General features: G+C 39.0%; 1 protein-coding gene across 13 annotated transcripts in view; it reads left to right on the forward strand.

The window, feature by feature from the left end:
• Positions 1 to 26377, forward strand: part of LOC309620999 (integrator complex subunit 6-like) — a 55122-nt gene that overhangs the window by 17394 nt on the left and 11351 nt on the right. For 6 of the 13 annotated variants that reach the window (XM_082377829.1, XM_082377834.1, XM_082377837.1 and 3 more), the window contains 9 exons: positions 10172 to 10321; positions 11123 to 11212; positions 11430 to 11613; positions 11873 to 12001; positions 14388 to 14551; positions 17031 to 17183; positions 21115 to 21247; positions 24786 to 24880; positions 25845 to 25955. In XM_082377829.1, coding sequence (XP_082233955.1) covers positions 10172 to 10321; positions 11123 to 11212; positions 11430 to 11613; positions 11873 to 12001; positions 14388 to 14551; positions 17031 to 17183; positions 21115 to 21247; positions 24786 to 24880; positions 25845 to 25955 — 1209 coding nt within the window. Of the gene's footprint in view, positions 1 to 10171; positions 10322 to 11122; positions 11213 to 11429; positions 11614 to 11872; positions 12002 to 14387; positions 14552 to 17030; positions 17184 to 21114; positions 21248 to 23849; positions 24881 to 25844; positions 25956 to 26377 lie in introns of those variants that run through there. The other 7 variants (XM_082377835.1, XM_082377839.1, XM_082377832.1 and 4 more) reach the window with 6 other exon arrangements.

Genomic DNA, 26377 nt, shown 5'->3' on the forward strand with positions numbered 1-26377 from the left:
TTATAATGATGAGGAGTTGCAGGAGGAAGGGGGAGAGAGCTGGACTCTGACCTTTAGTGGTTGATTAGCCTGAACCAGACCAAGATGTTTTGATTTAAATTGGCCTCAAGATGCCGGGAAGCCCTGCCGTTTATCTAACCAGTCCCTCTCTGCCTTTGTCTCTGTGGAAGGGAGCCCACGCAGCTAGACAGTGGATAATGGGATTCCAGGGAGAATATCTAGTCTTTAATACAGCCGTGACATTGGAAAGTTGGGGGTCCCTCCTGTTGTATGTCTCGTAGGAGAACGTGCAAGATGTTTGGAGCAAAGCGCTCCTTTTTCTTAAAAGCTTACGTGTGTATAGACATTGTAAATTCCATTTCATAGTGAAGTTTTTGAGCTATATGTTAGAAGTCTATTTAAAGTCTTCCTAGGTACTTTCATAAAAATTAGATTTGAAAAAGTGGTCATAGGATAGCCTGTCTGGTAGCTACTGATTAGACACATGACCCTGGGCAAGTCACATAACCTTCTACGTGTCAGTTTTCTTATCTGTAAAACGAAGGGATTAGACTAGATTATTTCCACTATTCCTTCTGAAAAAAGTCAGGAGAGAATTGTATAACTGAAAGGCAGGAAGTGGAATAATTCTGGCTGGGACGTCAGGGGTATTTCAGAATTGCTTTAATTTTTTGGGGGGGGTGGGGCGCTGCGCCGCATGGCATGCGGAATCTTAGTTCCCCAGCCAGGGAGTGAACCTGCGCCCCCTGAAGTGGAAGCACGGAGTCTTAACCACTGGACCGCCAGGGAAGTCCCTAAATTGCTTTAAATTTTAGAAAACAGTTTCTGTAAGTGGTCAAAGTGCTGTATCACGTACCTACTGGTTAAATCGGGCACTCCATCTTATTGGTAAATGTCACTTCATCTTATTGGAGTCATTTCTGCTTGCTGCCAACAGTTTAACGTTCAGGACAGATTCCTAGCAATGGTTACCTCTGAATAGTGGAACTGACAATTTGGTGAAGAGATAGACTAACTTTGTATTTCTGTTGGGATTTTTAACAATGAATGTGCGTTACTTTTATAATGTAAAAAACAGCTCATACAAAATTTTTGAGAGAATTTTTTAAAAAGAATTAGTCTGGAGGAAAGAGATGCCATAAGATCTTTAGAAAGTAAGGAATGGCCATTCTGCGCTCTCCTCTCTTCAACTCTTTCTGTAATGTTTGGGTGGCTTAGTCTCACTCCTGTCCTTGTGTATTTTCCAAGGCCACTTTTGTTGATTTTTATCTTGTGTATGTGTTCATAAAAATATCTCCTATCAGAACCCCAAACCTAAGCAATTGAACATGTGCTCTGCATGATAGCGTTATTTTGTTTGTTTGGTTGGTTGGTTGATTTTTGTTTTTGTTTTTGTTTTTCTAATAATGAGTATTGGTCAGTAGCTACAGTTGAAATGAACTCGGAGTGAAAGAGGAAACTTAACATTTATATCTGACCGAGTTGTTTGGTAAATTCTTTGCAACTCTATGGTATTTTTCTTTCAGTAACAGTTCAGTTGCCTCTTGGACAGAGGAGAAAATTTGGTTTCTACATGTTAGCGTCCTCTGGTGAAGATCAAATTTCTTTTGATCTTATGCTTTCACATGAACTCTGAGAGGTGTGCTACTTCATAATTTTATCTTAATTCCCTTGGGTAAGAATTGAAAAGTCATAAATGAATTTTGCAGATATTTTAGACTAATCCTTATGATTGTTAATCCACTAAAAAAAAAAACCCCTCATCCTAGGTATCTTAAAGAGACCAGTAACACAAAATGGTGAACTTTGTGAGGGTGGAATCAAACTGAATCATGTCTTTGCCTGGTTTACTTAAAAATATGTGGTTATGAGAGTCTTTAACCATCTGCTGAAAAAACAATTCAGCAGGCCACAGACTGTCAAATAAGTTTCTGCAATATATTAGGGGGTCAATTTCTAAGAATTTTTTTAAAAAGTAGAAGACTCAAGTAAGCTAGATTTCTTTTTTGTGGTCTTGGCTGGTAGTATTTCCTGAAGCTTATGGATGAAAATTGGTGGACTCAACCACAGAATGATAACATTCAGAGTTCTCTGGAAGAGAACTGATGTAATCAAATAAAATGGGCTTCGAGTATCTTAGCAAGTTCAGGACACTAAGAAGTGCCCCTGGGGAAGTAAATTTGACAAAAAGGAATCCAAGAGAACTGGATATTCTGTTTTGTTTTTTTTTTTAACATCTTTATTGGAGTATAATTGTTTTACAATGGTGTGTTAGTTTCTGCTGTATAACAAAGTGAATCAGCTATACATATACATATATCCCCATATCTCCTCCCTCTTGCCACTCCCTCCCACCCTCCCTATCCCACGCCTCTAGGTGGTCACAAAGCACCGAGCTGATCTCCCTGTGCTATGCGGCTGCTTCCCATTAGCCATCTATTTGACATTTGGTAGTGTATATATGTCAATGCCATTCTCTCACTTCGTCCCAGCTTACCTTTCCCCTTCCCCGTGTCCTCAAGTCCATTCTCTACGTCTGCGTCTTTATTCCTGTCCTGAGAACTGGATAGTCTTAAAACAAGTAATTTTACAAGAGAGAGCTTTATTAGTACACATAAAACACAGAATAATAGAATGTCTCCTTTGAACCTAGAACTGTATCAGTACCTTGAGTCAAGTGAGAAAACCACAAAAAAAAGTGAAATCAGACCAAATTGCTAGAGTAGTAAGGGAAAAATATTGCGTCAGATAGGGTCAGAAGATATAGTGCAAGAAGAGTTTTCAAAGTTGATACAAGAAGCGAGACAATCCTATTCTTTCAATGATATAGCGTCTGCCTAATGTGTATTTCATGGTTTTAACAACCTCCTTTAAAGTGCTCTAGCTGTAAACACAATTTAAAAAGACGTTTTATATGGAGACACACACAAAAAATAAAATAAAATAAAATACTGAAAAAAAAGACATTTGAACATATTAAAGTGATTTCAGCTGTTACAGTGTTCTGTTTACCTAAAAGGGCAAGTAAACCTCATCTTATATGTATCAGAATTGGAGTCCATTTTAGTTGTGAGAAGAAAATTCTCGAAGTTGAAAACTTTTAACTCACACAAATATTCCATATAAAGCTAAGGGCAAAGACCAAGGGAAAAGTCATTTGTCTTCTCAGGAGAGAGAGTTGATTGGAAAAGCAGGGCTTCTTATTTTTCATGTCATCCTGTCCCACTGGTCACTTTACCAACACAAGAACAGTTTGTGATGACAAAGATGATAGAATGTTAAATTGGAGAAGAAAGTTAAGTTAGTTGAAAAATGCCGTTGAAGTTGATTTATTCAAATTGTCTGGGTTGTTGCAGAGCAAGTTTCCCCCAACTTGTGAAGAGCAGATGGAAAAAGGAAAATAGTTTATCTTTCAACAAGAGAAATGATGGCCCTGCTAAATTTAGACTCTTTGGCTTTAACTTGCAACATCTGGGAAAATACTTAAATCCGTTAATCATCTTGTTTGTAAGCACCTAGAAGAAGAGCCCAAGGTTCGGGATAGCCCTCTATATGAGTTTATGAAGGGCAAATATTACCAGGCTGATTTCATTTCCTTTAATAGAAGTTAAAAAGTCTTGTCAAGGAGAGGGAAACAACATGTATTTTCACTCTGCAATCCAGTGAGGCTTTTTATTCATTGTGAAGGGCTTGCTAACAAGCTAGGAAGCCTTGGATTGAATTGAACTGCTCTTCAGGCTAAGGTCCAAAGAGGCTTTCGGGTGCATTTGCCCAAAATGGGTTAGTGCAGTGGCTCAGCACCCAGTCAGAGGGACAGAGCAAGTGATGCCCTTCCAGTGAGAGGTTCTCTCGCTGCATGTGAGAGCCTGGCTTGTGACAATCTGTAATAGAGAAGGATTATTTTTGCTGTTTGAAAAGATTCACTGCCATTCTCTTTCAGGAGCTGTCACCCTAGAGGATTTTAACTATTCAACTGTTTTTTTATTTTTACATATTCCATTTATATGGTCTTTTAAGGGGCGCTTCTTCTGTGGAAAGCTAGATGCAGCTGCCCTAAAAAATGTTTTTCAGTTACCTTGGATGGAGAAGTTAATACCGTGTTCATTAAATCTGCACTATATACTGAGTCTAACACGATCATTTATATTTTGGAAAAGGATTGCAAGTGACCTTCAGAGATAGAACAGGCGTTTACAGAAAGGGCCCTAACACCACTGCCACATGGCCCTCTGGCTCCCGAGTGCTCCTGCCACATCCTCTTCAAGGACAGTTGATCTGTTTTTATCTCTTTTACTTGTTTATACTTCCTGGCAAGATTTCCTTGGAGGAAAGGGTTCTTCATTTTAAAAAATAAAAATAAAATAAAAATCAATGAATCAGAGAAATGGTCCTGCCGAAATGGGATGAAGTTTAGGAAGGACAAGTGTTCGGATGCTGAGGTTTGGGGGAGCCATTAAATAGCACCCCTACCTTTCCCTCCTCCATTGACACCAATGGAGAAATAAGACACAGGAGCCAGCCAGAATTCTAAGTAACAGCGTTATTCCTGAGAAAAGCTAGACTGGAGGGTATAACTTAGATGTGTGTTCATAAAAAGCTTCCAAATAGTTTGCATGTTGACAGACCTCCACTATAGTTCTGTCATAGGGGCAAAACCTACCCTTTAAACACCATATGGCAGAGAACATACCAGATAAGGACATGGAAATAGGGGTGCAGAGGGTAGTAGAAAGTATTTCTTTTAGGCTTTGCCCTTCTGAGGAAAGGAGTACAGACTCTCTCCTTTTTGTGGTGGTATGAGTAGGGAATAAAAGGCTAGTGGGCTAGTCCGTAGAGCTGCGGGGAGAACCCAAGTCATTGACAGACTGAAAGGCCCATACTCTTCCTGCTGATATTCAAAGATGTCTTTAGTTGGCTATACAAATTTAAACCAGACCTGAATTAGCATATTTATTAAGATATGAGGCATTTTCTTTCTGTAAGTCAGATTTATATAAAGGATGGATACAAGGTATGGAATGCTAGGATATGAAAACTGGAAGGGACCTTAGAGTTGGTTTTCAGTTTTTTCATTGCTTAGGTGACGAAACAGCCCCAGTAAGGGGAAACGACTTACTCTGGACCACTTGTTTTGCTAGTTAGTTACAGCCAGGATTAGACCAGGGTCTTCCAAGTCCTAATTCACTGCTCCCCACACCGAACTGGTCTGCGTTCTGACATCAGGGAAAGTAGGCTTAAATTAATGAAATTTGGAAATTCCATTAAACTTATAAACCTTTAAGCTAGTATAATGAGACATGTCTATGAGGTGAATATGTAGAATAGGTAGAACAATCTCTAGTATAGTGATTTACATTGGTGGGTTCTAAAGTTAGGCTACCTGGGTTCAAATCCTGGCTGTGTCATTTATTAGTTGTTTTGACCTGGACAAGTTGCTTATCCTCTCTGAGCCTCAGTGTGCTAATCTATAAATGGACATAATAATAGCACCTACTTCATGGGGTGGTTATGAGGCTCAGATGAGAAGGATAGATATAAAATGCTCTGCTTAGCATAAGTGAGTTCCTGACACATAGGCACTGATTAATATTACCTATGATTATTATTTATCATCATCATCATTATTCTCACTTTACTTCTGGGAGGCTTTAAAAACTTGACCTGTGAAGACAGTAAACTCTTAGTTTAGGATTTCATTCACCCCAGGTTTTTCCTTTGTCCTAAACCTTTATTCTTTAGTCATCTCAGGTTAGAAGTTTTGTAATCATCTGTTACTCTGTCTCATTTAGGCCTATGGTCTGTCTGTCACCAAGTCCTATCTTGGTGGTTCAAAATGTTTCTCAGTTAACCCCTTCCTCAGGCCTAGATGCCTATTCTAACCTCCTAGCTTATTTTTCCTGACTACAGCTTCTCCTTCTCCAGTCTATCCTATAATTCACTGCCAGACTGACCTTCCTGAGACACTGTTTGATCCTGTTTCTCCCAGCCTTGGAATCTGTAATGAGTCTATTTTCTGCTGAAGCAAGGCCAAGTTCTGCCTGACCTTCAGTTCCCTCTAGATGATCTCTGTCCAATAGATATATAATGCCAGCCATACACAGCATTTCAAATTTTCTAGTAGCCACAGGTGACACTTTTAGTAATATACTTTATTTACCTAAAAGCATTCAAAACATTATCACTTCAACATGCAATCAATCGAAAAATAAATAATGAGATATCTTCATTCTTCTTTGTTGTTGTTCTAAGTCCTCAACATCCCATGTGTATTTTACATTTATATCACATCTCAAGTCAGACTAGCCATGTTTCAAGTTCTCAGTGACTGGGGGGCTACTGGATCAGATAGTGCAGCTCCAGACGGTGCCTCTCTGACTATCCACTATCCCCCCAACAAACAAGACATACTCAAGTCTTACTTCCTCCTGGTCTGTTAAAACAAAATAAGGATGGTAATACCATGCCTATTTTATAGGATTGTCTTGGGCAAATGTGAAGTATGAAAATGCTTTGTAAGCTGTAAAGCTCCATAAAAATGTATGGAAGTTATTATCAGGAGTAAAGGTTTTACTGACATGAGAGTAGGATATCTTTGGAGTTACTTGAAAGAAAAGACTGTATTAAGAAGGTCAACGGGCTGTCCTGAATTCATTTATGAAAAAATCAACTGCAAGCAATGAATGAAGAATATAAACATATACTTTCTCCCACTAGAACTAATAATTATCTTTTTGGAAGAATTTTTCGCATTAATAAGGTTCTCTAGATATTTAAATTACTCTGTAGGCCTTTTTTCCCCTTCAGCATTCTGAGGACTGGATTTAGGGGCATTAATTCTTCTCTTGAAGGAGCTAAACTGCTACCAAGAAGTTTATTGCTTTGGGTTGTAAATGTAGCCCATGCACTGTGTAGTACTGAGATAGGAATAGCATTCAAATTTCAAGTATTGTCTAATTCATTGCAAAGGATTGGAATTGACCTAAAAATTGAATGCCAGTGATTCAGGTGCAGAAACAATTTGTAAAATGTTTTCAATTCATATTAGAAAGGAAATTTTAAAGAGCAAACATTCTGACAGATTGATTAGTGACAATTAGGACACATTATTTTAAACACAGATGAGTTATAGGGTGCTTGCTTAGGTGGTACTCAAACCTTATCCCAACCCTTTACCAGATCAAGTAGTTCACTGATTTTTCTTTAGTCATGCCTTGAACTATCTTGTGGCTCTCAGGAGTTCAGCACTCGCTGCAGATATAACTCTGAGTGTACAGTGTAGAAGTTAGATTGCTAAATGAAGCCGTTCTGAAAAAAAAAAAAAAAGTCAACTTTGTAAAGTGGCTTCTGGGTGAAAGACCCCACCATTCACAGGCTTGCCCAAGCAAGAGAACTCAACCTAATGTATGACCCTTTTTCTCCCTCACCCATGCCCCTAATTAGCTACTAAATCCTTCTGACTCCACCTCTGAAATACTTCTTTAATCTGCAGCCTCCTCTCCATCCCCGCTGCCCTCGCTCAGGCTTTCATCACTTTTCTCATAAGCTATTGCAACATTCTCCAAACCAGTTTCCCTGCCTCAAGCTTCAGCTTCCCCTGCACCCCACAATTTATTCTCCAACTCCCAGCAGAACGATCTTGCTAAAATACAGATCTGATCATGCCACGCCCCTAATTAAAAACCTCAAGTCATTCCCAGGGCCAACAGATAAAATCCAGACTACTGAGCACAGTGTACACAGCACGTTATAGTCAGAGCCCAGCTTATCAGCTCTGCCTCCTGCTGCGTACTCAGAGTGATGATAATCAAATTACTTGCGGTTCCCCAGGAAGCCCCGTCCTTTTATAAACTCTGTTCTCTTCCTTTGCCCTGCCCCCTCCACTCCTCACATCAGTGTGGGGATCCCATGATCTTCTCCTCATGCCATTAGACTTCTTCAAATGCCCCGTCTTCTGTGACAAGCCTTCCCTAACTCCCTGGTCATTTGTTCTTTCCGTCTCCATAACTGCATTCCTTATTCCTTTGCGGCAGGAACTCCTCAAGGGCTAATTCCTCTTGATATCTCCAGCATGTAGCATTCTGCCCAGCATAGCATAGTTGGTCCATAAAACTTTGTTGGATAAATAAAGGAAAGAACTGATACTATCCCTCTCCCTCACCTGCAGCCGTAGACCTTCTCTTCTACCCCAAATAAGAAAGCTAAGTTTTGAACTCAGTGTGATTTATAATCACCTGCTGATATTTCTAGGTATTTGATGAGGACAATTCAAATCATAATCCTTCCTTTTAACAAAAGTTTAGTTTGTCTAGTTCAGTAAGATTTTCCTTGGGCCACAAGGAATTATTCCCATCCTCTACTTTTCCCAGCTACTATAAGTCTTATATACAGTCTGGCCAAAGGAATAATACATGGAAAGTTTCTACCTTTAGATCCTTTGACTTACAGGATATGTTAGGAAACACACACACACACAAAGAGGAAACTCACATTTTAAAAAAATTAATTAATTAATTAATTTTATTTTTGGCTGTGTTGGGTCTTCGTTGCTGCACGCGGGCTTTCTCTAGTTGCGGTGAGCCGGGGCTACTCTTCGTTGCGGTGTGCGGGCTTCTCATTGCGGTGGCTTCTTTTGTTGTGGAGCACGGGCTCTAGGCGCACAGGCTCAGTAGTTGTGGTTCGCAGGCTTAGTTGCTCCACAGCAGGTGGGATCTTCCCAGACCAGGGCTTGAACCCGTGTCCCCTGCTTTGGCAGGCAGATTCTCAACCACTGCGCCACCAGGGAAGTCCCTAAAAGCACATTTTTAATTTCACAGAATCCAGACTATTGGACTGGAAAGGATCTTAACCAGGATCACCTTCACCTTGTATGGTTATGGACGTTGCAAACTGTTCAAGCCTAGGGGGCGCCATTCTCATGGGTCACAATGTGAATGGCTCTCCAGGGTTGTAACATGCACAGCCTTACACAGTATCCCTGTTTATCTAATCCTCTTCATTTTCAGATAATGAAACTTAGGTCCTAAGAGATGACAGGTTTGCTCAAGGTCATGCATATACTTCATAGTAGGGTACAGGCAATGGGCCCCTTTTCTGCCTTTCAGTCACTCTGACCCAGATTGCTTTAGGAGGCTATGAAACTAGAAAAGATAGCGTTTGCTCTAGTTGTGTGGATAATGGTCTTTAGCTGAACATGAAACTTCAGTCATTTCGTTTAGCTCTGCATTATTTGCGCTAGCTTTCCACCTCTAGCTCTACTGGTCTGGTTGGCGTGACTTGAACCTTCAACATATTACACTACTGCCCGCAGGGCTACCAAGACTCAGGTGGCCGTTCGTCCCACAAAGTTGCCAGGCTGTGCTGTCTACTGTCTCCTTTGCTGGCCGATTCCTCTGTGACCTACTGTTAGCTGCCATCTTCTTTTGGCTTCTCTTCTTGGCGTTTTGTGCTGCTTTGTCTTTATAACCACATTGCTGACCAGTCAACGTGGTCCTTTCCTTCCATTCTACAAATGATTCAATCAGAGCATGTTGGCTGTTGACCTTGGGTCTTTGGTTCTTTGCTGCTGTTCATAGCTGCTGGGGGTGCCTAGGCGATGCTGCTTCTTTGTCAAAACTTTTTGTTTCTTTTCTTTCTCCCCTATTCCAGATTTGCGCCTTTCTGAATGCTTAAAGATGCCAGAAGGATTGTCTCCACATAGTTGTGGCTCCATTCCTATAATTCCACCTATACTCTTGTTTAAAGTGAAAATATTGTTTGGGAGAAAAAAATCTTGGTTAGAAAAGTTCATGTAAATCAGACACTCAATAGCTAATTGTCTCTATCAAGGACGATGCATTTAAAAAATTACTCCTTCCTCTGCCCCGTACTCTGTGCTCATCCTCAGTGCCAAACTAAGGTAAATACTGAGGTGTTTTGGTAGGTTTGATTGAGCCTGAATAGCAAACTAGACTTCTTGAGCCAAAGCCCTCCAGCCATAATGGACTGAATGCAGATCTTTCTGAACCTAATGGCCTGCTTTTGTTCCACTTCATCAGTCGAGATATAGAATAGAATTAGATTAAGGAATTATTAATTTGTTAGAGGTTTGATACTTGCTATTTGGTGGTTGTTTGCACTTTATATATCGTTCATTGTATAACTGAGAATTTCTTTGTAAATGTTTGGTTTTCAGGCTGGTTGGAAGGAAAATCACGCAACATTCATGAGTGAACTAAAAAATCTTCAGGCTTCTGGACTGACTACTCTTGGTCAGGCTCTAAGATCCTCATTTGATTTGTTAAATCTCAATAGATTAATATCTGGAATAGACAATTATGGACAGGTAAAAAAATTTTTGAGTGAGTATAGCTAATTTATTTTGGTGACTTGGGGTAAGAATTTAAGATTGGGCATGGCTACCAAGTTTTCTGCTCCTTTTTATAACGTCCAAAAGGAGGTCCATGTATCTTTTAAATACATACTTTAACAAAAATCCTTTTGGGGGAGTCTTGTATGTGGCTTGACCATAAAATAGTTAAAATTGCCTACGCATCAGATCATCAGCTATCATGGGATGAATAAATTGCTGAGAAATATTGGAACAAGACAATTGAAGAGAAACTTTCAGAGTCCTTAAGTCCCTCGTCCCTCTCAATTCAACGAAAAAGCTCTAGTATAAGAGGAAGGCAGAATAGCATTTGCTGATGCTATCATTACACTTTCCTACTGTAAAAGCTCTGCTCACAATAACCAGTCCCTGGCCAGCTTGCAGAGCATAAGTCACTAACGTCCCCCTCACTGTGCCAGGATTCTGAATGATACACGGGTGTGGGGGATGCTGCCATTATAATCCCTTTAATATCTTTCTTTTATGATTACTTGGAAAGCAGAGGGAGAGGGGGATTTGGATGTTATAGTTTGGGGTGGTTCCTGAATTATAAGAATTCCTCCGTTTATTCTGAATGTTACCTCTGCAGGGATTGTTATTTTGATTCCCACCCACTTCAGTCCCTAATCTTTTCCTTCTTATTGATCCAGGCAAATTTGATCACACACTTGAAAGATCACAGGCGAGGCAAATGTAAAAGTTGAAATACAATGTTATTACTTTACACAGCTCTAATACTTCTTAAATGTATTTTAGGGGAGAAATCCATTTTTTTTAGAACCATCTATTTTAATTACCATCACAGATGGAAACAAGTTAACAAGTACTGCTGGTGTTCAAGAAGAGGTGAGATTTCATTTTTTCAAATTTCGTTTAAATGGCAGAGAACATGCAGCTCTTTCAGTTAAGAATAAGTTTGATCAAACGTTCCATCTTGGTAATCCTTGAAAGATTGCCTCATTTTATTGACAACATCAAAGAAAGGTGAACTCTATAACTCTTGAACTGTCTTCATTTTTGTATGGGTTGTTATGATGAAACTTTTCCAATTTTGCCTTATCAGCTTCATCTGCCTTTGAATTCTCCTCTGCCTGGAAGTGAACTAACCAAAGAACCTTTTCGTTGGGATCAAAGGTTATTTGCCCTGGTGTTGCGTTTGCCTGGATTGGCTTCTACTGAACCAGAGCAGCTAGGGAGTGTACCAACTGATGAATCTGCCATCACACAGATGTGTGAGGTCACAGGAGGTATTGGCAATATTTACTATTTCTAAAGGAAAAATTCAGGGCAGCAGAGCACCGTTTTTCTTAAATGCCACATCCAGTCTTTACTTCTTTTCCTTCTGAATCTTTCAACTCTGCTGCTTAAGCTCATCATCAGTGTGATGTTTGCTGCCAGTGTAGTTTTGATGATTTCAAGTTGTATTTTAGGATTTCAGATGCTTGTATTGTTAAGTAGTGTTTTATTTGATAAAACTTGTACTATTTGTTTTTCCTTCTGGTATAGGTCGCTCCTACTGTGTTAGAACACAGAGAATGTTGAATCAATGTTTAGAATCTTTAGTTCAAAAAGTTCAGAGTGGTGTAGTTATTAACTTTGAAAAAACGGGACCAGATCCACTTCCTATTGGAGAAGGTACAGTAGATAACCCTTTTTTTTTTTAACCTTAAAGTGTTATATAGGAGAGTGATCTGAAGTTGAGAAAACATTGAACTAATCGCAATAGACGCAGTCTTCACTAGCCACACACAATCAAGTGGTTACAAACATCCATCCAAACAACTACCATTCATTCATTGCCTGTGGATACATTTCAGGTAGCCAAATTCTAGCTTTAATTCAATGTCAAATCTTCCTCAGAAAATTCTCCCTTTTCCCTACCCATTTCATATTCCTGGTCCCAGTCTTGGGATGACACTGAATTCTTCACTTCTCTATTCATGAAATATCTGGAGATTGACTACAGAGTGCCATTTAACCAGCCATCTGCTTTTGGTCTTGTGAGCGCCAAACGCGCCAAGCTATCTTGATGAAATCTGTGAGTGTTTAGCCAGGAACTGCTAATATTCTATAAGATCCTACACCAGTATTTTCCTGGCCACTTTTTAACTGCAGAACCTTTTCTCTTCAAATGAGATTTTATAGAAACTTCAACATCTCAAAATATGAAAGCAGAGCTACTTTTGTATTGGGAAAGGGAGTCATACCCCATTGCATGGCTTCCTCAGAGCTCTGTTCTAGGGCATCGCTTCTCCTCATTCCTACACACACATACATACATATGTGTACCTAGACTCCATCATCACCACAGTGCTTGTCTGATCTGATCCATACATTTTAATCGCTGTGCCCACAATTAGTGGTAGCTGCCTGGAGAAGCAAAGGGAGTAAGTGCAAAGGGGCAGAAAGACACACATTTCTTGCTGAAGCAGTGGATCCTGTGGTTCCTGACCTTTTTGCTATTTAGTCCCCAGAACCCTTTGAGAAGCTGTTAGAAAAAATAGAGACCCCTCTCCCCAGGAAAGTGGACATGGTCAACACATACACACATAATTTTGCATTTCATTTCAGGGGTTCTTGGACTCCAATTTAAAAACACCTGCTGTAGGGACTTCCCTGGCAGTCCAGTGGTTAAGACTCCGGGCTTTCATTGCCGAGGGCTCAGGTTCTATCCCTGGTCAGGGAACTAAGATCCCACATGCCGCGTGGCCAAAAAAAAAAACCACAGAAAACGAAAACCAAAAACAACAACAACAACAAAAACCACCTGCTGTAGAAGACTGAGGCTTCACAGCCCATTTTAAAGTAATTAAATTAGTTGTAAAGGAAGGACGTGTTATATTGGTAACGATTGACCACTCAGGTCTATAATTTTGTGTTCATTACCTTCATGTGAACAGGGAACTTTCCTACTGAAAACCAATTTGATGGTGTCACGTAAATAGCTCAGACATTCTTTCTAGCTCCATTTCCCCTTTGTCCAGAGTTCTTAACCTTTGAGATTCTGGTGAAAGCTAAGAACTTTCTCCTCAGAAAAATGCACATCCCCAGAATTGTGAGCTCAACTTTAGGGGGTGTGTCTTGGTCCCCTGAAGCATTACATGTATTCTCTAGAGCTCCATGGGCTGCAGTAAATCCCCTGCTCTAAAGTAATTGCTTGTTTAAAGTAATGCTTAAGTAAATCAAATGATATTGAAGAAAAAAATGAGACTCAAATCACTAACACATATCTTTTACAAATATAATTTAGACTAATGAATCATCCCCTTAAAGGTTATGTAACTCTGCCTTGTCCTGTTTTCCGGGGGCAAATGAAATATGCTAGTTCAAATAATTAAAATGCATTCAGGATATATTATTCAGCATTATACGATGCCCAGTTTCCATGGGATTTTAATGGTGGGATGGGCAAACTATAATGAATTAGTCCACATAAACTTGATGCATTTGCTTTGTGTTCCCTCCCCAACTATATACATAGATTGTGTTGTCAGCATTCCTTCTACCTTTTGGTGAATTTGCCTTTGTGGTCATTGGGTCTAACTGTTTAGTAAAGAATACTTTTTTTCATCTAGTTGGAAATAGAAAATCTAAATAGAATTTATGACCCATTTGTCAGATTCAAAAATGTAAAACTATACCAGGAAATGAACAATTTCATTTGCCTAATTTGGAAAAATAACTGTTGTGGTTTATTTAGTGTGTTTAATTTATGTGTCCAAATCTCAGAAAATTTAAAACTAACTTTGTAACAGTCTTCCATATAACTACATATTTTGGTTGTAATTAAGGAATTGGGGGGGGCAGGATGTTGGATTAGAGGGGGTGGATTAGATGATGAAAAGAGTTGCTAGAGAGAACATTCAGAAATCCTAGTAGAGTCACTTTTTACTTCCATCTTTCATGAATCACTGATTTGGTTTTGTTTTGTACTTTGCTTTTAACTGAAAAATCTGTACAAGAAGATCAGAGGCTGTGAAAGGAAATTCATGCCTTAGTCTGTCTTTTGTTTAACTTTTAGATGGACTTATGGATTCATCCAGGCCAAGCAATTCATTTGCTGCTCAACCATGGCATAGCTGTCATAAGCTCATTTATGTGCGACCTAACTCTAAGACTGGTGTTCCTGTTGGACATTGGCCAATTCCAGAATCTTTTTGGCCAGATCAGAATTTACCTTCACTAGTAAGTGTCATAAAACAATAAGGTAAACATCATTCTGGATTTTCCATTAGTTGATTGCAGAGAACCTTTTAAAATAGCTTGGAAGCTTTTAAGTTGTGCCTTCTATTTCTTACTGAAAAGTCTAGCTTGTACCTAAGAGCAAGAGAGGACCTCCTTTCTGTTCTGGCATTCTTTCTTTCAGTTGCCTTTGCCACTTGACCCGCCCTCTTCAGATGTTAAAATATTGTTATTTTTGATGCTGTTGCAATCTGTGACTTGGTTGTTATTTCAGAGCCAGAGCCGCTGACTTGATTTACATGGTAAAAACAATCTCTAAAAAGGGCAGGCATTGATTTTCACGTACATCCCCTGGAAATTAGAACTTAGTTTGCACCTTGTATAGGCTCTAGAAACATATTCAAAGCAGAGGTCATTCTACTTCCTCCGAGGGAGCCATTAGACATGTAGTGGGACTTTGTGGGCCTACTTTTCAGGTTTTTGTAATCAGTGGACTTGAGTTCCTTGGCAATGCACCTTTCAACAATGGGTAATTAAGCAATATTTTTAAAATAATCTCTAAGCAAGGGTTTATCTTTTTGTTCACTGTATTTGGTGGAAGAAGGTTTGATATTGTAGTTGCTCCTAGCACCAGATGAATTGGCTTGGGAGGGGGGAAGGCGCGGTGTCTAGTAATAAGGGAAACCATATGAAACCCACTCTCCCTTTCATCTTCCTCCCTCCCCGCGGCCAATATAAAAAGGCCAGAGTAATCCTTGAGGGAGGGAGGGGGCACAAAAAGGTCACTGCTCTTCCAGCACCTTCTTGGTTCAGCTAATCTATAGTCTATCTAGGTTTTAGACATTTCTGACATGAACTGCATTTTCTCCTGGATTGCTATTTTGAGGCTCCTGCATTTTTTTCAGAGGTGGCCACGAAAGGCCTGAATGTACGACTGAAGAGCCATCTTCAGCCCCTGCCGTGGGTGAGGCTCTGTCTCCTAATCCCATCCCTTGGGGCACCAAGGTGGCGCGCTTGTCAAACCTCAGGGCCCAGTTACTCTCAGCCCCTTCAAACCCCAGACTGAATGTTTTCGTTACAAATTTGCTTCATTATTGCTGGTGACAGGGTTTCACTCATGTCTTTTTTTTTTAATGAAGTTCTCTTTTTTTAAATTAATTAATTTTATTTTTGGCTGCGTTGGGTCTTTGTTGCTGCGTGTGGACTTTCTCTAGTTGCAGCGAGCGGGGGCTACTCTTCATTGCGGTGCGTGGCCTTCTCACTGCGGTGGCTTCTCTTGTTGCGGAGCACAGGCTCTAGGCATGAGGGCTTCAGTAGTTGTGGCACACGGGCTCAGTAGTTGTGGCTCACCGGCTCTAGAACGCAGGCTCAGTAGCTGTGGCTCACGGGCTTAGTTGCTCCACGGCAGGTGGGATCTTCCCGGACCAGGGCTCGAACCTGTGTCGCATGCACTGGCAGGCGGATTCTTAACCACTACGCCACCAGGGAAGTCCCCACTCATGTCTTTTTATAGATTTCAATCTAATAAGCCAGAAATATTTTGCAAGTTTGATTAAAATAAAAAATTTTTTAAAAACCGGAATAGAAGGAATTTCAGGAAACTCACACATAGCTCGTAGCTTCAGCTTTAAAAGCACATTGGAAGGCTATATTTCTCAGCTTCCAAAACATCTTGTAGGTTTGTAAATCATAAAGCCAAATGGGCATGTTTTTCCCTTTTATGAAGGAAACAGGTGTTTTGTCGTATTCACATCAGCCTTACAGATCTCTCAGCCAGGGTAGGTAGAGCCACGTCTCACTCTTGACCCTGGAACTTGTCCAATCTCTTTTTCTCTCCATTTGCCCTTGCTGCCACCATTTCTGTCTTTGGTGCTCGCCATCCCCACAAGCTAAAGCCATTAATAAAATGGCTGCTCCATCAATCTGCTCTGGTACCCCAGGTACATGGGCCTTTCAGCCCAGCCAAAAGCATCCCCAGCTCTAGCTGTTCAAGGAAGTGTGTGGGTGTGAGAAATGCTGTAAAAACTCAGCTGCGAAGAAAATTTCAACCAGGCTCTGGAGTTGTGATGGGCTCCTTTTCAGTCTCTATCTTGCCGTTTCCATGCCTTTACAGTCATTCACCTTGCTTGTTAGTAGCTCCAGCTCTGTCATTACCTCATTAGAAAGCTTCACAGATTTCTTCTTCCCTAGCAGTGTCTGGCCTGTCTGAAACCTCATGGTACAGAGGAGTGAAGGGCAGGTAGTCCTTGGAGGTTGCAAAGTGGATCTGAATTTCAGAGTTCTTAATATTCAAAGCAGTTTTATTTTTTACTTCCCTGAAACCGTAGTTATGAGTGTTATAATTTACCTTTCTCAATTCATCTTTCTCAAAATAGTAGTCTGGATCTCAGCGATGGTTTAACAAAACATAAAAGGGTTGCAGAATTGTCAGAAATGTAAGCCCTCTTGATAACGGATTATATTTTCCCCTCTTGTTTTTTAGCCTCCACGAACATCTCATCCTGTTGTGAGGTTCTCCTGTGCAGATTGTGAGCCAATGGTAATAGACAAACTTCCCTTTGACAAATATGAACTTGAACCTTCACCCTTAACTCAGTACATCCTGGAACGAAAGTCTCCCCATACCTGCTGGCAGGTACTTATCCTTTGTTGTCAGCCAAATGTCTGGAACCACTCTGAGATCTGGGAATTGTTTTAAGAAGTTTCGAAGGTTAATCTGGGAATAGTCGAGCTGAGTCTGTTGATAATGTTTCTCACAAATGCTATCAAATAAGCAACAAGTCCAAGCAAATAATTTCAGACTGATATGAATCACTAGCCTACCGTACACTGCCATTTAAGGAAGTATGATCTGATGAAGCCTATGTATTTGAGGATTTAGAGGACTCCCCTAAAGCCTATCCAGGGACCCCAGGTTAAGAATCCCTAACCTAGGGACTTCCCTGGTGGTCCAATGGTAAAGAATCCGCCTTCCAATGCAGGAGACGCGGGTTCAATCCCTGATTGGGGAACTAAGATCCCACATGCCGTGGGGCAGCTAAGCCCGTGAGCCACAACTACTGAGCTCGTGTGCCTCAATGAGAGAGCCCGCGTGCCGCAAACTACAGAACCCATGTGCCCTGGAGCCTGTATGCCACAACTAGAGAGAGACCTGTGCACCGTAACAAAAAGATCCCGCATGCCTCAACAAAGATCTCGTGTGCCGCAACTAAGACTCGACACAGCCAAAAAACATAAGGAAAGTAAATAAATTTAAAAAAAAAGAATCCCTAACCTAAAGGATGTAATTCTATTCACCTATGGATTCTTCAGCTGAAGCAATGTTCTCAGTCCTTATTGTGAACTTGACAGATTGGAACTACAATATTTTTTTTTAATTAAAAAAATATTTAAAAATTTCATTTTTAAAATTGGGATGCAGGATCTTAGTTTCCTGACCAGGGATCGAACCCGTGCCCCCTGCAGTGGAAGTGCGGAGCCCTAGCCACTGGACCGCCAGGGAATTCCCAGTACAAGATATTTTTTTTTTAAACTGGAGTTCCTTTATTTATTCTTTTTTTTTAGCAGATATTCATTTTTAATTCTTATGTATGTATTTATTTACTTTTGGCTGTGTTGGGTCTTCGTTTCTGTGCGAGGGCTTCCTCTAGTTGCGGCAAGTGGGGGCCACTCTTCATCCCGGTGTGCGGGCCTCTCACTATCGCGGCCTCTCTTGTTGCGGAGCACAGGCTCCAGACGCGCAGGCTCAGTAATTGTGGCTCACGGGCCCAGTTGCTCCGCGGCATGTGGGATCCTCCCAGACCAGGGCTCGAACCCGTGTCCCCTGCATCGGCAGGCAGATTCTCAACCACTGCGCCACCAGGGAAGCCCACAAGATATTTTTGACCAAAAAATAAATAAATAAATAAGCCTGAAACTACTTTATTTGTGTAATGTAATCAAACCCTTCTTCCTGTAGTACAAACCACATTGGTGAGTGTAGTGTGGGTTTTCCTTGGATGAGGCAAATGTACAGGCAAATGCACATACACTGGCTCTTCCAAGGGTTATACTTCAGCCAGAAGGGCTTCCTGATTTGTTAATAGACTCACCTTTGGATTTTAATTTGTGAAAATCTGGACGTGGCAGTCACAGCCTTTTTATTTGAATATAATAAGGAAGCCCTACACTGTAAGGATGTTTGTTCTATTTCTAAACTACAGCACCGTATAGCAATCAGTAATTGTTAGGTTCTACTTACGCAAGGAACACTTTCAGACTGCCATCTGTTTCATCCTAAAATGTGAAATGATTGCTACTAGTTGCCTTTAAGCTACTTGAATTCTCCAAAGATGCTAAAACTGGGTAGAAAAAAAAGGAACAGGCATAAAACAAGGATGTAAAAGTGCAAGAAACAGAATGATCTCATAAATATGATATTGAGCGAAAGAAGCCAGACGTAAAAGATCACATATCATATGATTCGACTTTATATAGTTCAAAAAGAGGTAAGACTGCCTGACTCTGTTAAAAGTCGGGACAGTGATTTCTCTTGGGGGTACAGAGTAGTGACCAGAAAAAGACATGAGGGGGTTTCCGGTTAGGTTCTATTTCTTGATCTGGGTGCTGATGACACACGTGCATTCGCTTTTGAACATTCATTGAACTGTATACTTATAATTCATGCACTTTTTTGAACGTATGTTTATATTTCAATAAAATACACCAAAAATGTGCTAGAAATGTAGAGATAGGGATGATAGAATGCTAAGTTAAAATCAAGACAGAGGCTTGAATTTATGAATTGAAAAACATTTTGGAATAAAAGCAAATAAAATTATAAATTATACTTCTTCCCTAAATGAAACCCTCTTTTCTATATGGCACCTTCCTTGTAAATCTTCTCCAAAGGAACTTAAGAAATCCTTAAGATCCCTGCAGCACCCATTAAATATGCCATATGTCTTTCTCTCGCATCTTACGTTACTTTGGTTTAGAGTAGTTTAATGCGATGAATTAGTGGGAGTGAAAAAGAATAAGATGAGCCAGGAGCTGGGAAGTTTGGCAAAATCATAATGGAGACTGGATTCTAACCCTAGCTCTGCCACCAGCTATGTGGTCTTGGATCAGACACTTTCTCTAGACTAGATGGTCTCTAATGATCCCTTTGAACCCCCAAATTCTATGAATCTGCAGGTGATAAGAAATTTGGAAAAACTCAGTGGGCTTATGGGAAGGAAGGAAGGTATGAAGGTGGGAAGGGAGGGAGTAAAGACAGAAAGGGAGTGAGAAAGGAACAAAAAACAGTGCTTTTCCTTTCAGGGGAATTACAGGTCTGATCCTTGCTGGCCGTAACTTTTTTATCCTTTATGATGATTTTCCCCCTTTTCTATTATACACACTTAGGAAACTGGAGGAAATCCAACATGTTTTATTACAATTATCTGTTTCTATTAAGGTTCAGATTAAGACATGAAATCTAGTAGGTGAGTCATGTTTTAGCACAACCCATTTTTTTGTGGAGGCATCCATTACATAGGAAGGGTTTATTCTTAGCTACAGCTAAGTATAGCAAGAATTTAGTGAGCTGGTAGGTGATATGGCTGGTACCAAGAATTAGCAAAGTAAGTGGGTTCTGTTCACCATCAGGGTTTGACTTTTGTCTTAAATAATCCTGCTGAAGGGCTTTAGAAAAGGTAAAGGTCTAGGTCCCTAAAAGTACATACTGATGCCCTGATTTGGGCCAAAGAGTGAACATGGAACACAGAGAAAACATGATAGCCAGAGGACTCCAGAATAGCATATCAGGTGTATGGGACCTGAGAATATAATACATATCACATCAGGAATATCAATAAGGAATAAGATGCTAGTCATGTGGAATAAAGATTAATGTTTTCATTTTTATTGAATGTTTGCTCCACCAGGATCATTTACAAGAGAAAGTGCCTTCCAGATTGAACCAAAGCATCTCCTTGCTCAATATAATTGCATCAAAATAATTATCACCAGTGCCTGGCTTGTAACAGACTGCTCAATAAATATTTATTGGATGAAAAATGAATAAATGGGTAGGGGAGTGGGGCATAAAAGGGAAGTAGAGCAGAACTTAATAGTAGTACACATGAGGAGTGTTAGCATAATCCTTTAAATGGGCTTTGTTTTTGTAATTGCATGCTTTAGGCATAGGGGCTTGTTCCATTTTCCTAAGAGTCTCCACTCTGGTCACCACTTGTTCTTTTGAGAAGTCAATTTGTTTTCATGGCTGGTATCACTTAGTGGTATTTCAGCCTTATTTTCCATCGTGCTAACCAAGTAAATATTTGGGTATTGTTGATGCAGCCTGTGGTCTCTGAATCGTTATTGCATAGTACGGTTTCATTTCTTAACGCAATTTGCAGAAGAATTGCAATCTGAACATTCTTCTTTAGTACGATATGTTTTGACATAAATATAGTGAAAGCACTATTCCCATTTTTAAATTACAATTAAATTGTGCCAGAGATGTCAGTATGGAATGTTGCTGTGTTTAGTTTTACATAAAATCCTTATTGTCGTAACGGTACATTACTTCACCATCTTCTCAGGTATTTGTTACTAGCAGTGGAAAATACAATGAACTTGGATATCCGTTTGGTTATTTAAAAGCCAGTACGACTTTAACTTGTGTAAACCTCTTTGTGATGCCGTACAACTACCCAGTTTTACTCCCTCTTTTAGGTAAGTCAAGTATGTGCCACTTAGTCATCTTTGAAATACAACAAAAAAGAAAAATCGACGATGAACTAAGCATTTTAAACGTAGTCAAAGAGTAGTGGATATCAGGATATATAAAAGTCTAAAAACTGATTTGGAAGGATAGAATTTGCATCCTGTTTTCTGTTTTGTTCATTTTCCTTTCGTTGTTTTTACATCAAACAGAAGAGACTCTTCACCTCGGGGGGCGTGATTCTTATGCTGCTCTCTGGGTTGCAAGCTCCAATGCTGTCACCCCTCTTCTCTTCAGTTTTAAGTGCACTTGGCTTTTGGTAAACTAGTTTGGGCCCCCCAAAGTTGATTGGGGTTAACACTTCAAGTATCTGATGGTTTTCTTCAGAAAATAGGGCTTCCGTGGGGCTGTTGGCCTGCACTAAGTTCCTCCACAAAAGAATATTGAATGCTCTTGAGGCATGTGTTTTAGGCAGAGTAGCAAGTTAAGGAAATAGATACAAGAGTGAATTCTGCAATAACTGCAGTTGTAGAAGCTGTGGCTTCCATGGCAAGATTCTAAAAGGAACAACTCCAGAAGCTGTTACTCAGACATCACTGAAAATGTGTGTGATTTCTTTTTCTCATTTAAAGAGCCACATCTGTTTAGAGTAATACAGTACCACACGGTATCCTTCTCTTTGTAAAGTTGTGAACATTTTTAGTTGCTGAGGTTTCTTAATTTTTGCAAAAAGGATCAAACCTTTACTAAGTTTTAATATAGTCATTGAAAGCATAAGATTTTTATTGCTATCAATATTATATGTATTAAATGTCCTGAAAAAGCAATTCTTTTGAATGTTGCAAGTTAAGAAGGTTAACATAAGAATCATGTTAGTAGGGTGGTAGGTAACCAGATTATCACAGTTGGCAAGATTATCTCTCAATCAGGAAAGTAGGAAATTGTTTTTTCTATTGAGGATCAGTAACTACAGAAATTAAGGCATTTGTAGCAACTTGTCTTTTTTTTTCTTTTCTTAAGTATGCCACATTCAGTCACCTTTTTTTAAAAAAAATTAAGAACTGGGGACTTGTGTAAAAAATAAAGTTCATCTCCATATTAAGGCCAGTTATTATCAGGAGGAGGGAAAGAGAATAACCGAAAGAGGATAATCTGACGTTTATTTATCACTATATATCCGCTGCTTCACAGTTCACGCTATTTATAAATTTTATGTAGTGTTTTCACGTACATAATCTAGTTCCTCAGAACAGTCCTGTGGGAAAAGGCAGTTATCATTAAACTCATTTTATGGATGAAATGGAGGCACAAAAAGGTGAAGTGATTTCTCAAAGCTCACTGAGCTAAGTACATAGTATGTGTCTGAGCTTGAACTCAAACCCCTGCCTTTTTGAAGCAGGAAATGGGGAGAAAGGAACCGGAAGAGAAAATATCTGTAGTTTTTGAGGTGTTGGCAGTGTCATTTTACTCTCGTTCCACACTCTCATCTCATCTTTCAAATGTGGATGAGCTGATTGTTGATGACATTTTTACTGTACCATCCTGGAGACTGCATGTGAATGGAAATCTAATACCATGGAAATCATTTTCTGAGCTACAAAGATAGTGACTAAAGCCGTGTCACCCTAACTGCTCTCTACCCTTGATCTAGTCTGTGGAAGATTTTCTTTTTTCCTCTCGCCCCCGTTAAAAAATAAATCCGACAAGAAGTAATTAGACTAAATTGGCTCCTGGGTGGAATCATTGCAATTGGCATTGTTAGAAATATTAAGACTATTATTGACTCTCATTGTCTAATCTATTTATATCTAAATGTCTCTTCAGTCTTGTAGTATTTACATTTGTCAGTTAGTTTCCAAAATCTGCCTAATTCCCCACAGACTTCACACAAAGACATGGTATAACAGGATATTTCCACGGTCTCCCGTTCCTTTCTGTCAAGGTATGAATGGTCTTTAAAGGACCTGCATGCTACAATGAGCCAGAAATCTCTTCAGATCTTTTTTCCTTTGTTCTTTCTACCCTGTACCAAAAGAACAAAAGACCTACATTTTATGACTTTGTAAATTCATTTAAATTAGTTTCAGCAGGAGTGAATAATTTATTATAGTAGTAAAAGGAAGAAAATATGTAGTTGCTTTTCTTAACCAAATAAATTCAGAATTTCAAAGAATAGCCCTATTTGTAGAGAAATTGTGCATATGGCATAGGGATGGTTTTGTTCCTAGAAGGAAAGCATTTGTTTTTTTGGATAAAAGCCAGTAAAACATGAAGAAACAATATAGAGAGTGAATTTATAATATCTTTGATATTTATAGTAAGTGTGGCAGGTTCATGTTGGTTGATGTCTGGGGATATCAATTTTGAATTATTATATTAAAAAATTTCTTATCCTTGGAAGGAAATAATGAGATATTTTGGGAATTTTCCATGTAGTGTATATGATGCATTTGGATTATTTAAATAATTAAATTTGAGTGTAAAAATATAGGGGATATCTCCTTTTTTAAGGAAAATATCTTTAGTTGTATTAATAATGCACCTTATTCAAGAACCATATTTAGTTGTACAGAATTTTCAACTTCAACATACATCTCTACTTGCTTTTACTAGTGCCATCAGCCAATTGTTAACTAATGTTTGAGAGACCCAAAGTTTGGCTCAAAATGCCTGACCACTGAAATCAAGGAAATGAAGAGGGGGGAAATATGGATAAACAAAATATATGCTGATTAAGGAGAATCCAAAATGTAATTTAGAGCATGCCATCATTGCCCAGAAATTATTGAGGTATAATTGACATATTCTATTAGTTTCAGGTGTGCAACATAATGATTCAATATTTGTATATATTGCAAAATGATCACCACAATAAATCTAGTTAACATCCATCACCGCACATAGTTCCAATTCTTTCCTTGTGATGAGAAGTATTAAGATTTACTCTCTTAGCAGCTTTCAAATATGCACTACAGTGTAGTTAACTATAATCATCACGCTGTACATTACATCCCCATGACTTATTTATCTTATAACTGGAAGACTGTACCATTTGACCCCCTTCACCCATTTCACCCCCACACACACACCTGGCAACCACCAATCTGTTCTCTGTATCTATGAGTTCATTTTGTTGTTGTTGTTCTTGTTGTTTTAACATTCTCTATTTAAATAAAAGAAATATTCCATCCACCAGTGACCATGGATTCCTTCTCAGGTGAAAATTACTACACTAGAGTTACCAATATGTAAGATAATATTTCACATAGATCAGAATCAGTGTTTTAATATTATATTTTATGTAGCTTCACAGATGGAAGATGAATATGTAACCTGAGAATTTATTTCATTTTCTAGAAAACTGCTATATATAATTTTGGTACATAGTACCAAAAAAAGATAATCAGATAAACTCCGATGAAATGTTCATCTAATGTAATTGAAACTGGAAATTTCTAGGAAATGATATAATAGATGTGGGTTGCTTGATTTAGATCTTGGAATTTAGGACTGGAATAGTGTAATATTTTCTTGGATTTTCTCTTGCAGATGACTTGTTTAAAGTTCACAAGCTTAAGCCAAATGTGAAGTGGCGACAGGCTTTTGACAGCTACTTAAAAACTCTGCCTCCATACTACTTATTAGTATGTATTAACTCTATCCAATCAATCAAAAACTTCACCCCTGAAATAAGATAGTTTTTTTTTTAATTTGTACATTTGGGTCGCCATTGTCTTCTCAAATTATGTGTAAGAGCTTGGGGATGTCATGGCGGCACAAAAGAGAACTGCTTATTTTATTTCCTTTAACTGCCATGGTTATTGTTATAAAACACATCTATGTTTCTCTTATAAAAGCTAACCTTGTGAAATTATAATTTTGGAATTTAAGAAAAATAGGACTGGATTTATGTATTATATCAACTTCCCTTTTTAACTCTAGAAATTCGCACTATTGGGTTTTCCTCTGAAAAAAAAACAAACAACCTGAAGACATTATATTTACTTATGGCTTGTTAAATGTGTCCTTGACACAGCATGAAGTAGGGGCACTGGTTAGAGGGAATCCAAAAAGAGTAAAAAATCACTTGGCGTCATTTGGACTTTTACAATTTGAGAAAAATATTCATAATTATTTTGAACTGGTCATATAATCTAAATCAAGATTATCAAAATCATTTCAGAGGTGGATGTGGTAAACTTTAAGCCAAGTTTCTAGAGGTGAAAAGGCAGAATCTTAAGTGGTACCGTTGGTGTCACTGGGAGGAGAAATTGGGGTGTGTTAGTATTTACCATGGCAGGAATGGGGTGCACAATCAAATGCAATGTGAAATGATTTTATGACTTGGGAATTAAGACTGAAAGCAATTTACCTGTTTGAATTTGCTGTTACTTGCTCTTCTTATCCCACTCTCTTCTGATTTTTTTACTTTCTGCTCCTTACTTCTCTGCTATTTTCATTGCCACTTTTTAATGTTCCATGTTTGGTTTTATGTGCAGCACCTTGACTTCTAAGAAATGAATCATGTCCCTTTGCCCCTTATAACTGAAGTTTGAGTATTTTAAGATTTATTCTATTCTTACTGTTGTGTATTTTGTTTCCTTATAGCCATTAAAGAAAGCACTAAGGATGATGGGAGCTCCAAATCTGATATCAGATAATTTAGATTGTGGACTTAGTTACAGTGTTATCTCTTACCTTAAAAAACTCAGCCAACAGGTAGTATTGGTAAAAACAAACAAACAAAAATCCTTTGCCCTCAGAAGTGCATTTCCTTATTCTTTAGTGTAACTGTAATTTTCAAATTAAATGTGTATATATTTCTACACTTTATGGATTAGTAATAATGTGATTCTCTATGGCTTCTAGCTTCACCATTAAACTGCAGTTAAGGGTCTGTCAGTATCATTTGATGCTGTGCCATTTCTCCTTTCGCTTGCCAGTTTGTTCTACCCACAAGCTGGTTGATATTTTGTGGCCTAGGAGGGGCAGAGGCTTAATAGAATTATCCATGGGTCACATTTTGTCTATCCTCAACCTAGTTTCTCCTCAAATCACGTTGGGCTAGAGCATCCCCCTTTTTAGGTCAGCACACTGAGGCATGGTGTGATTAATGACTTGCCTGAAATGCGTTTTTAGGC

The sequence above is a fragment of the Balaenoptera borealis genome, assembly GCF_965194805.1.
Source record: "Balaenoptera borealis genome assembly, chromosome: X".
Lineage (NCBI taxonomy): Eukaryota > Metazoa > Chordata > Mammalia > Artiodactyla > Balaenopteridae > Balaenoptera > Balaenoptera borealis.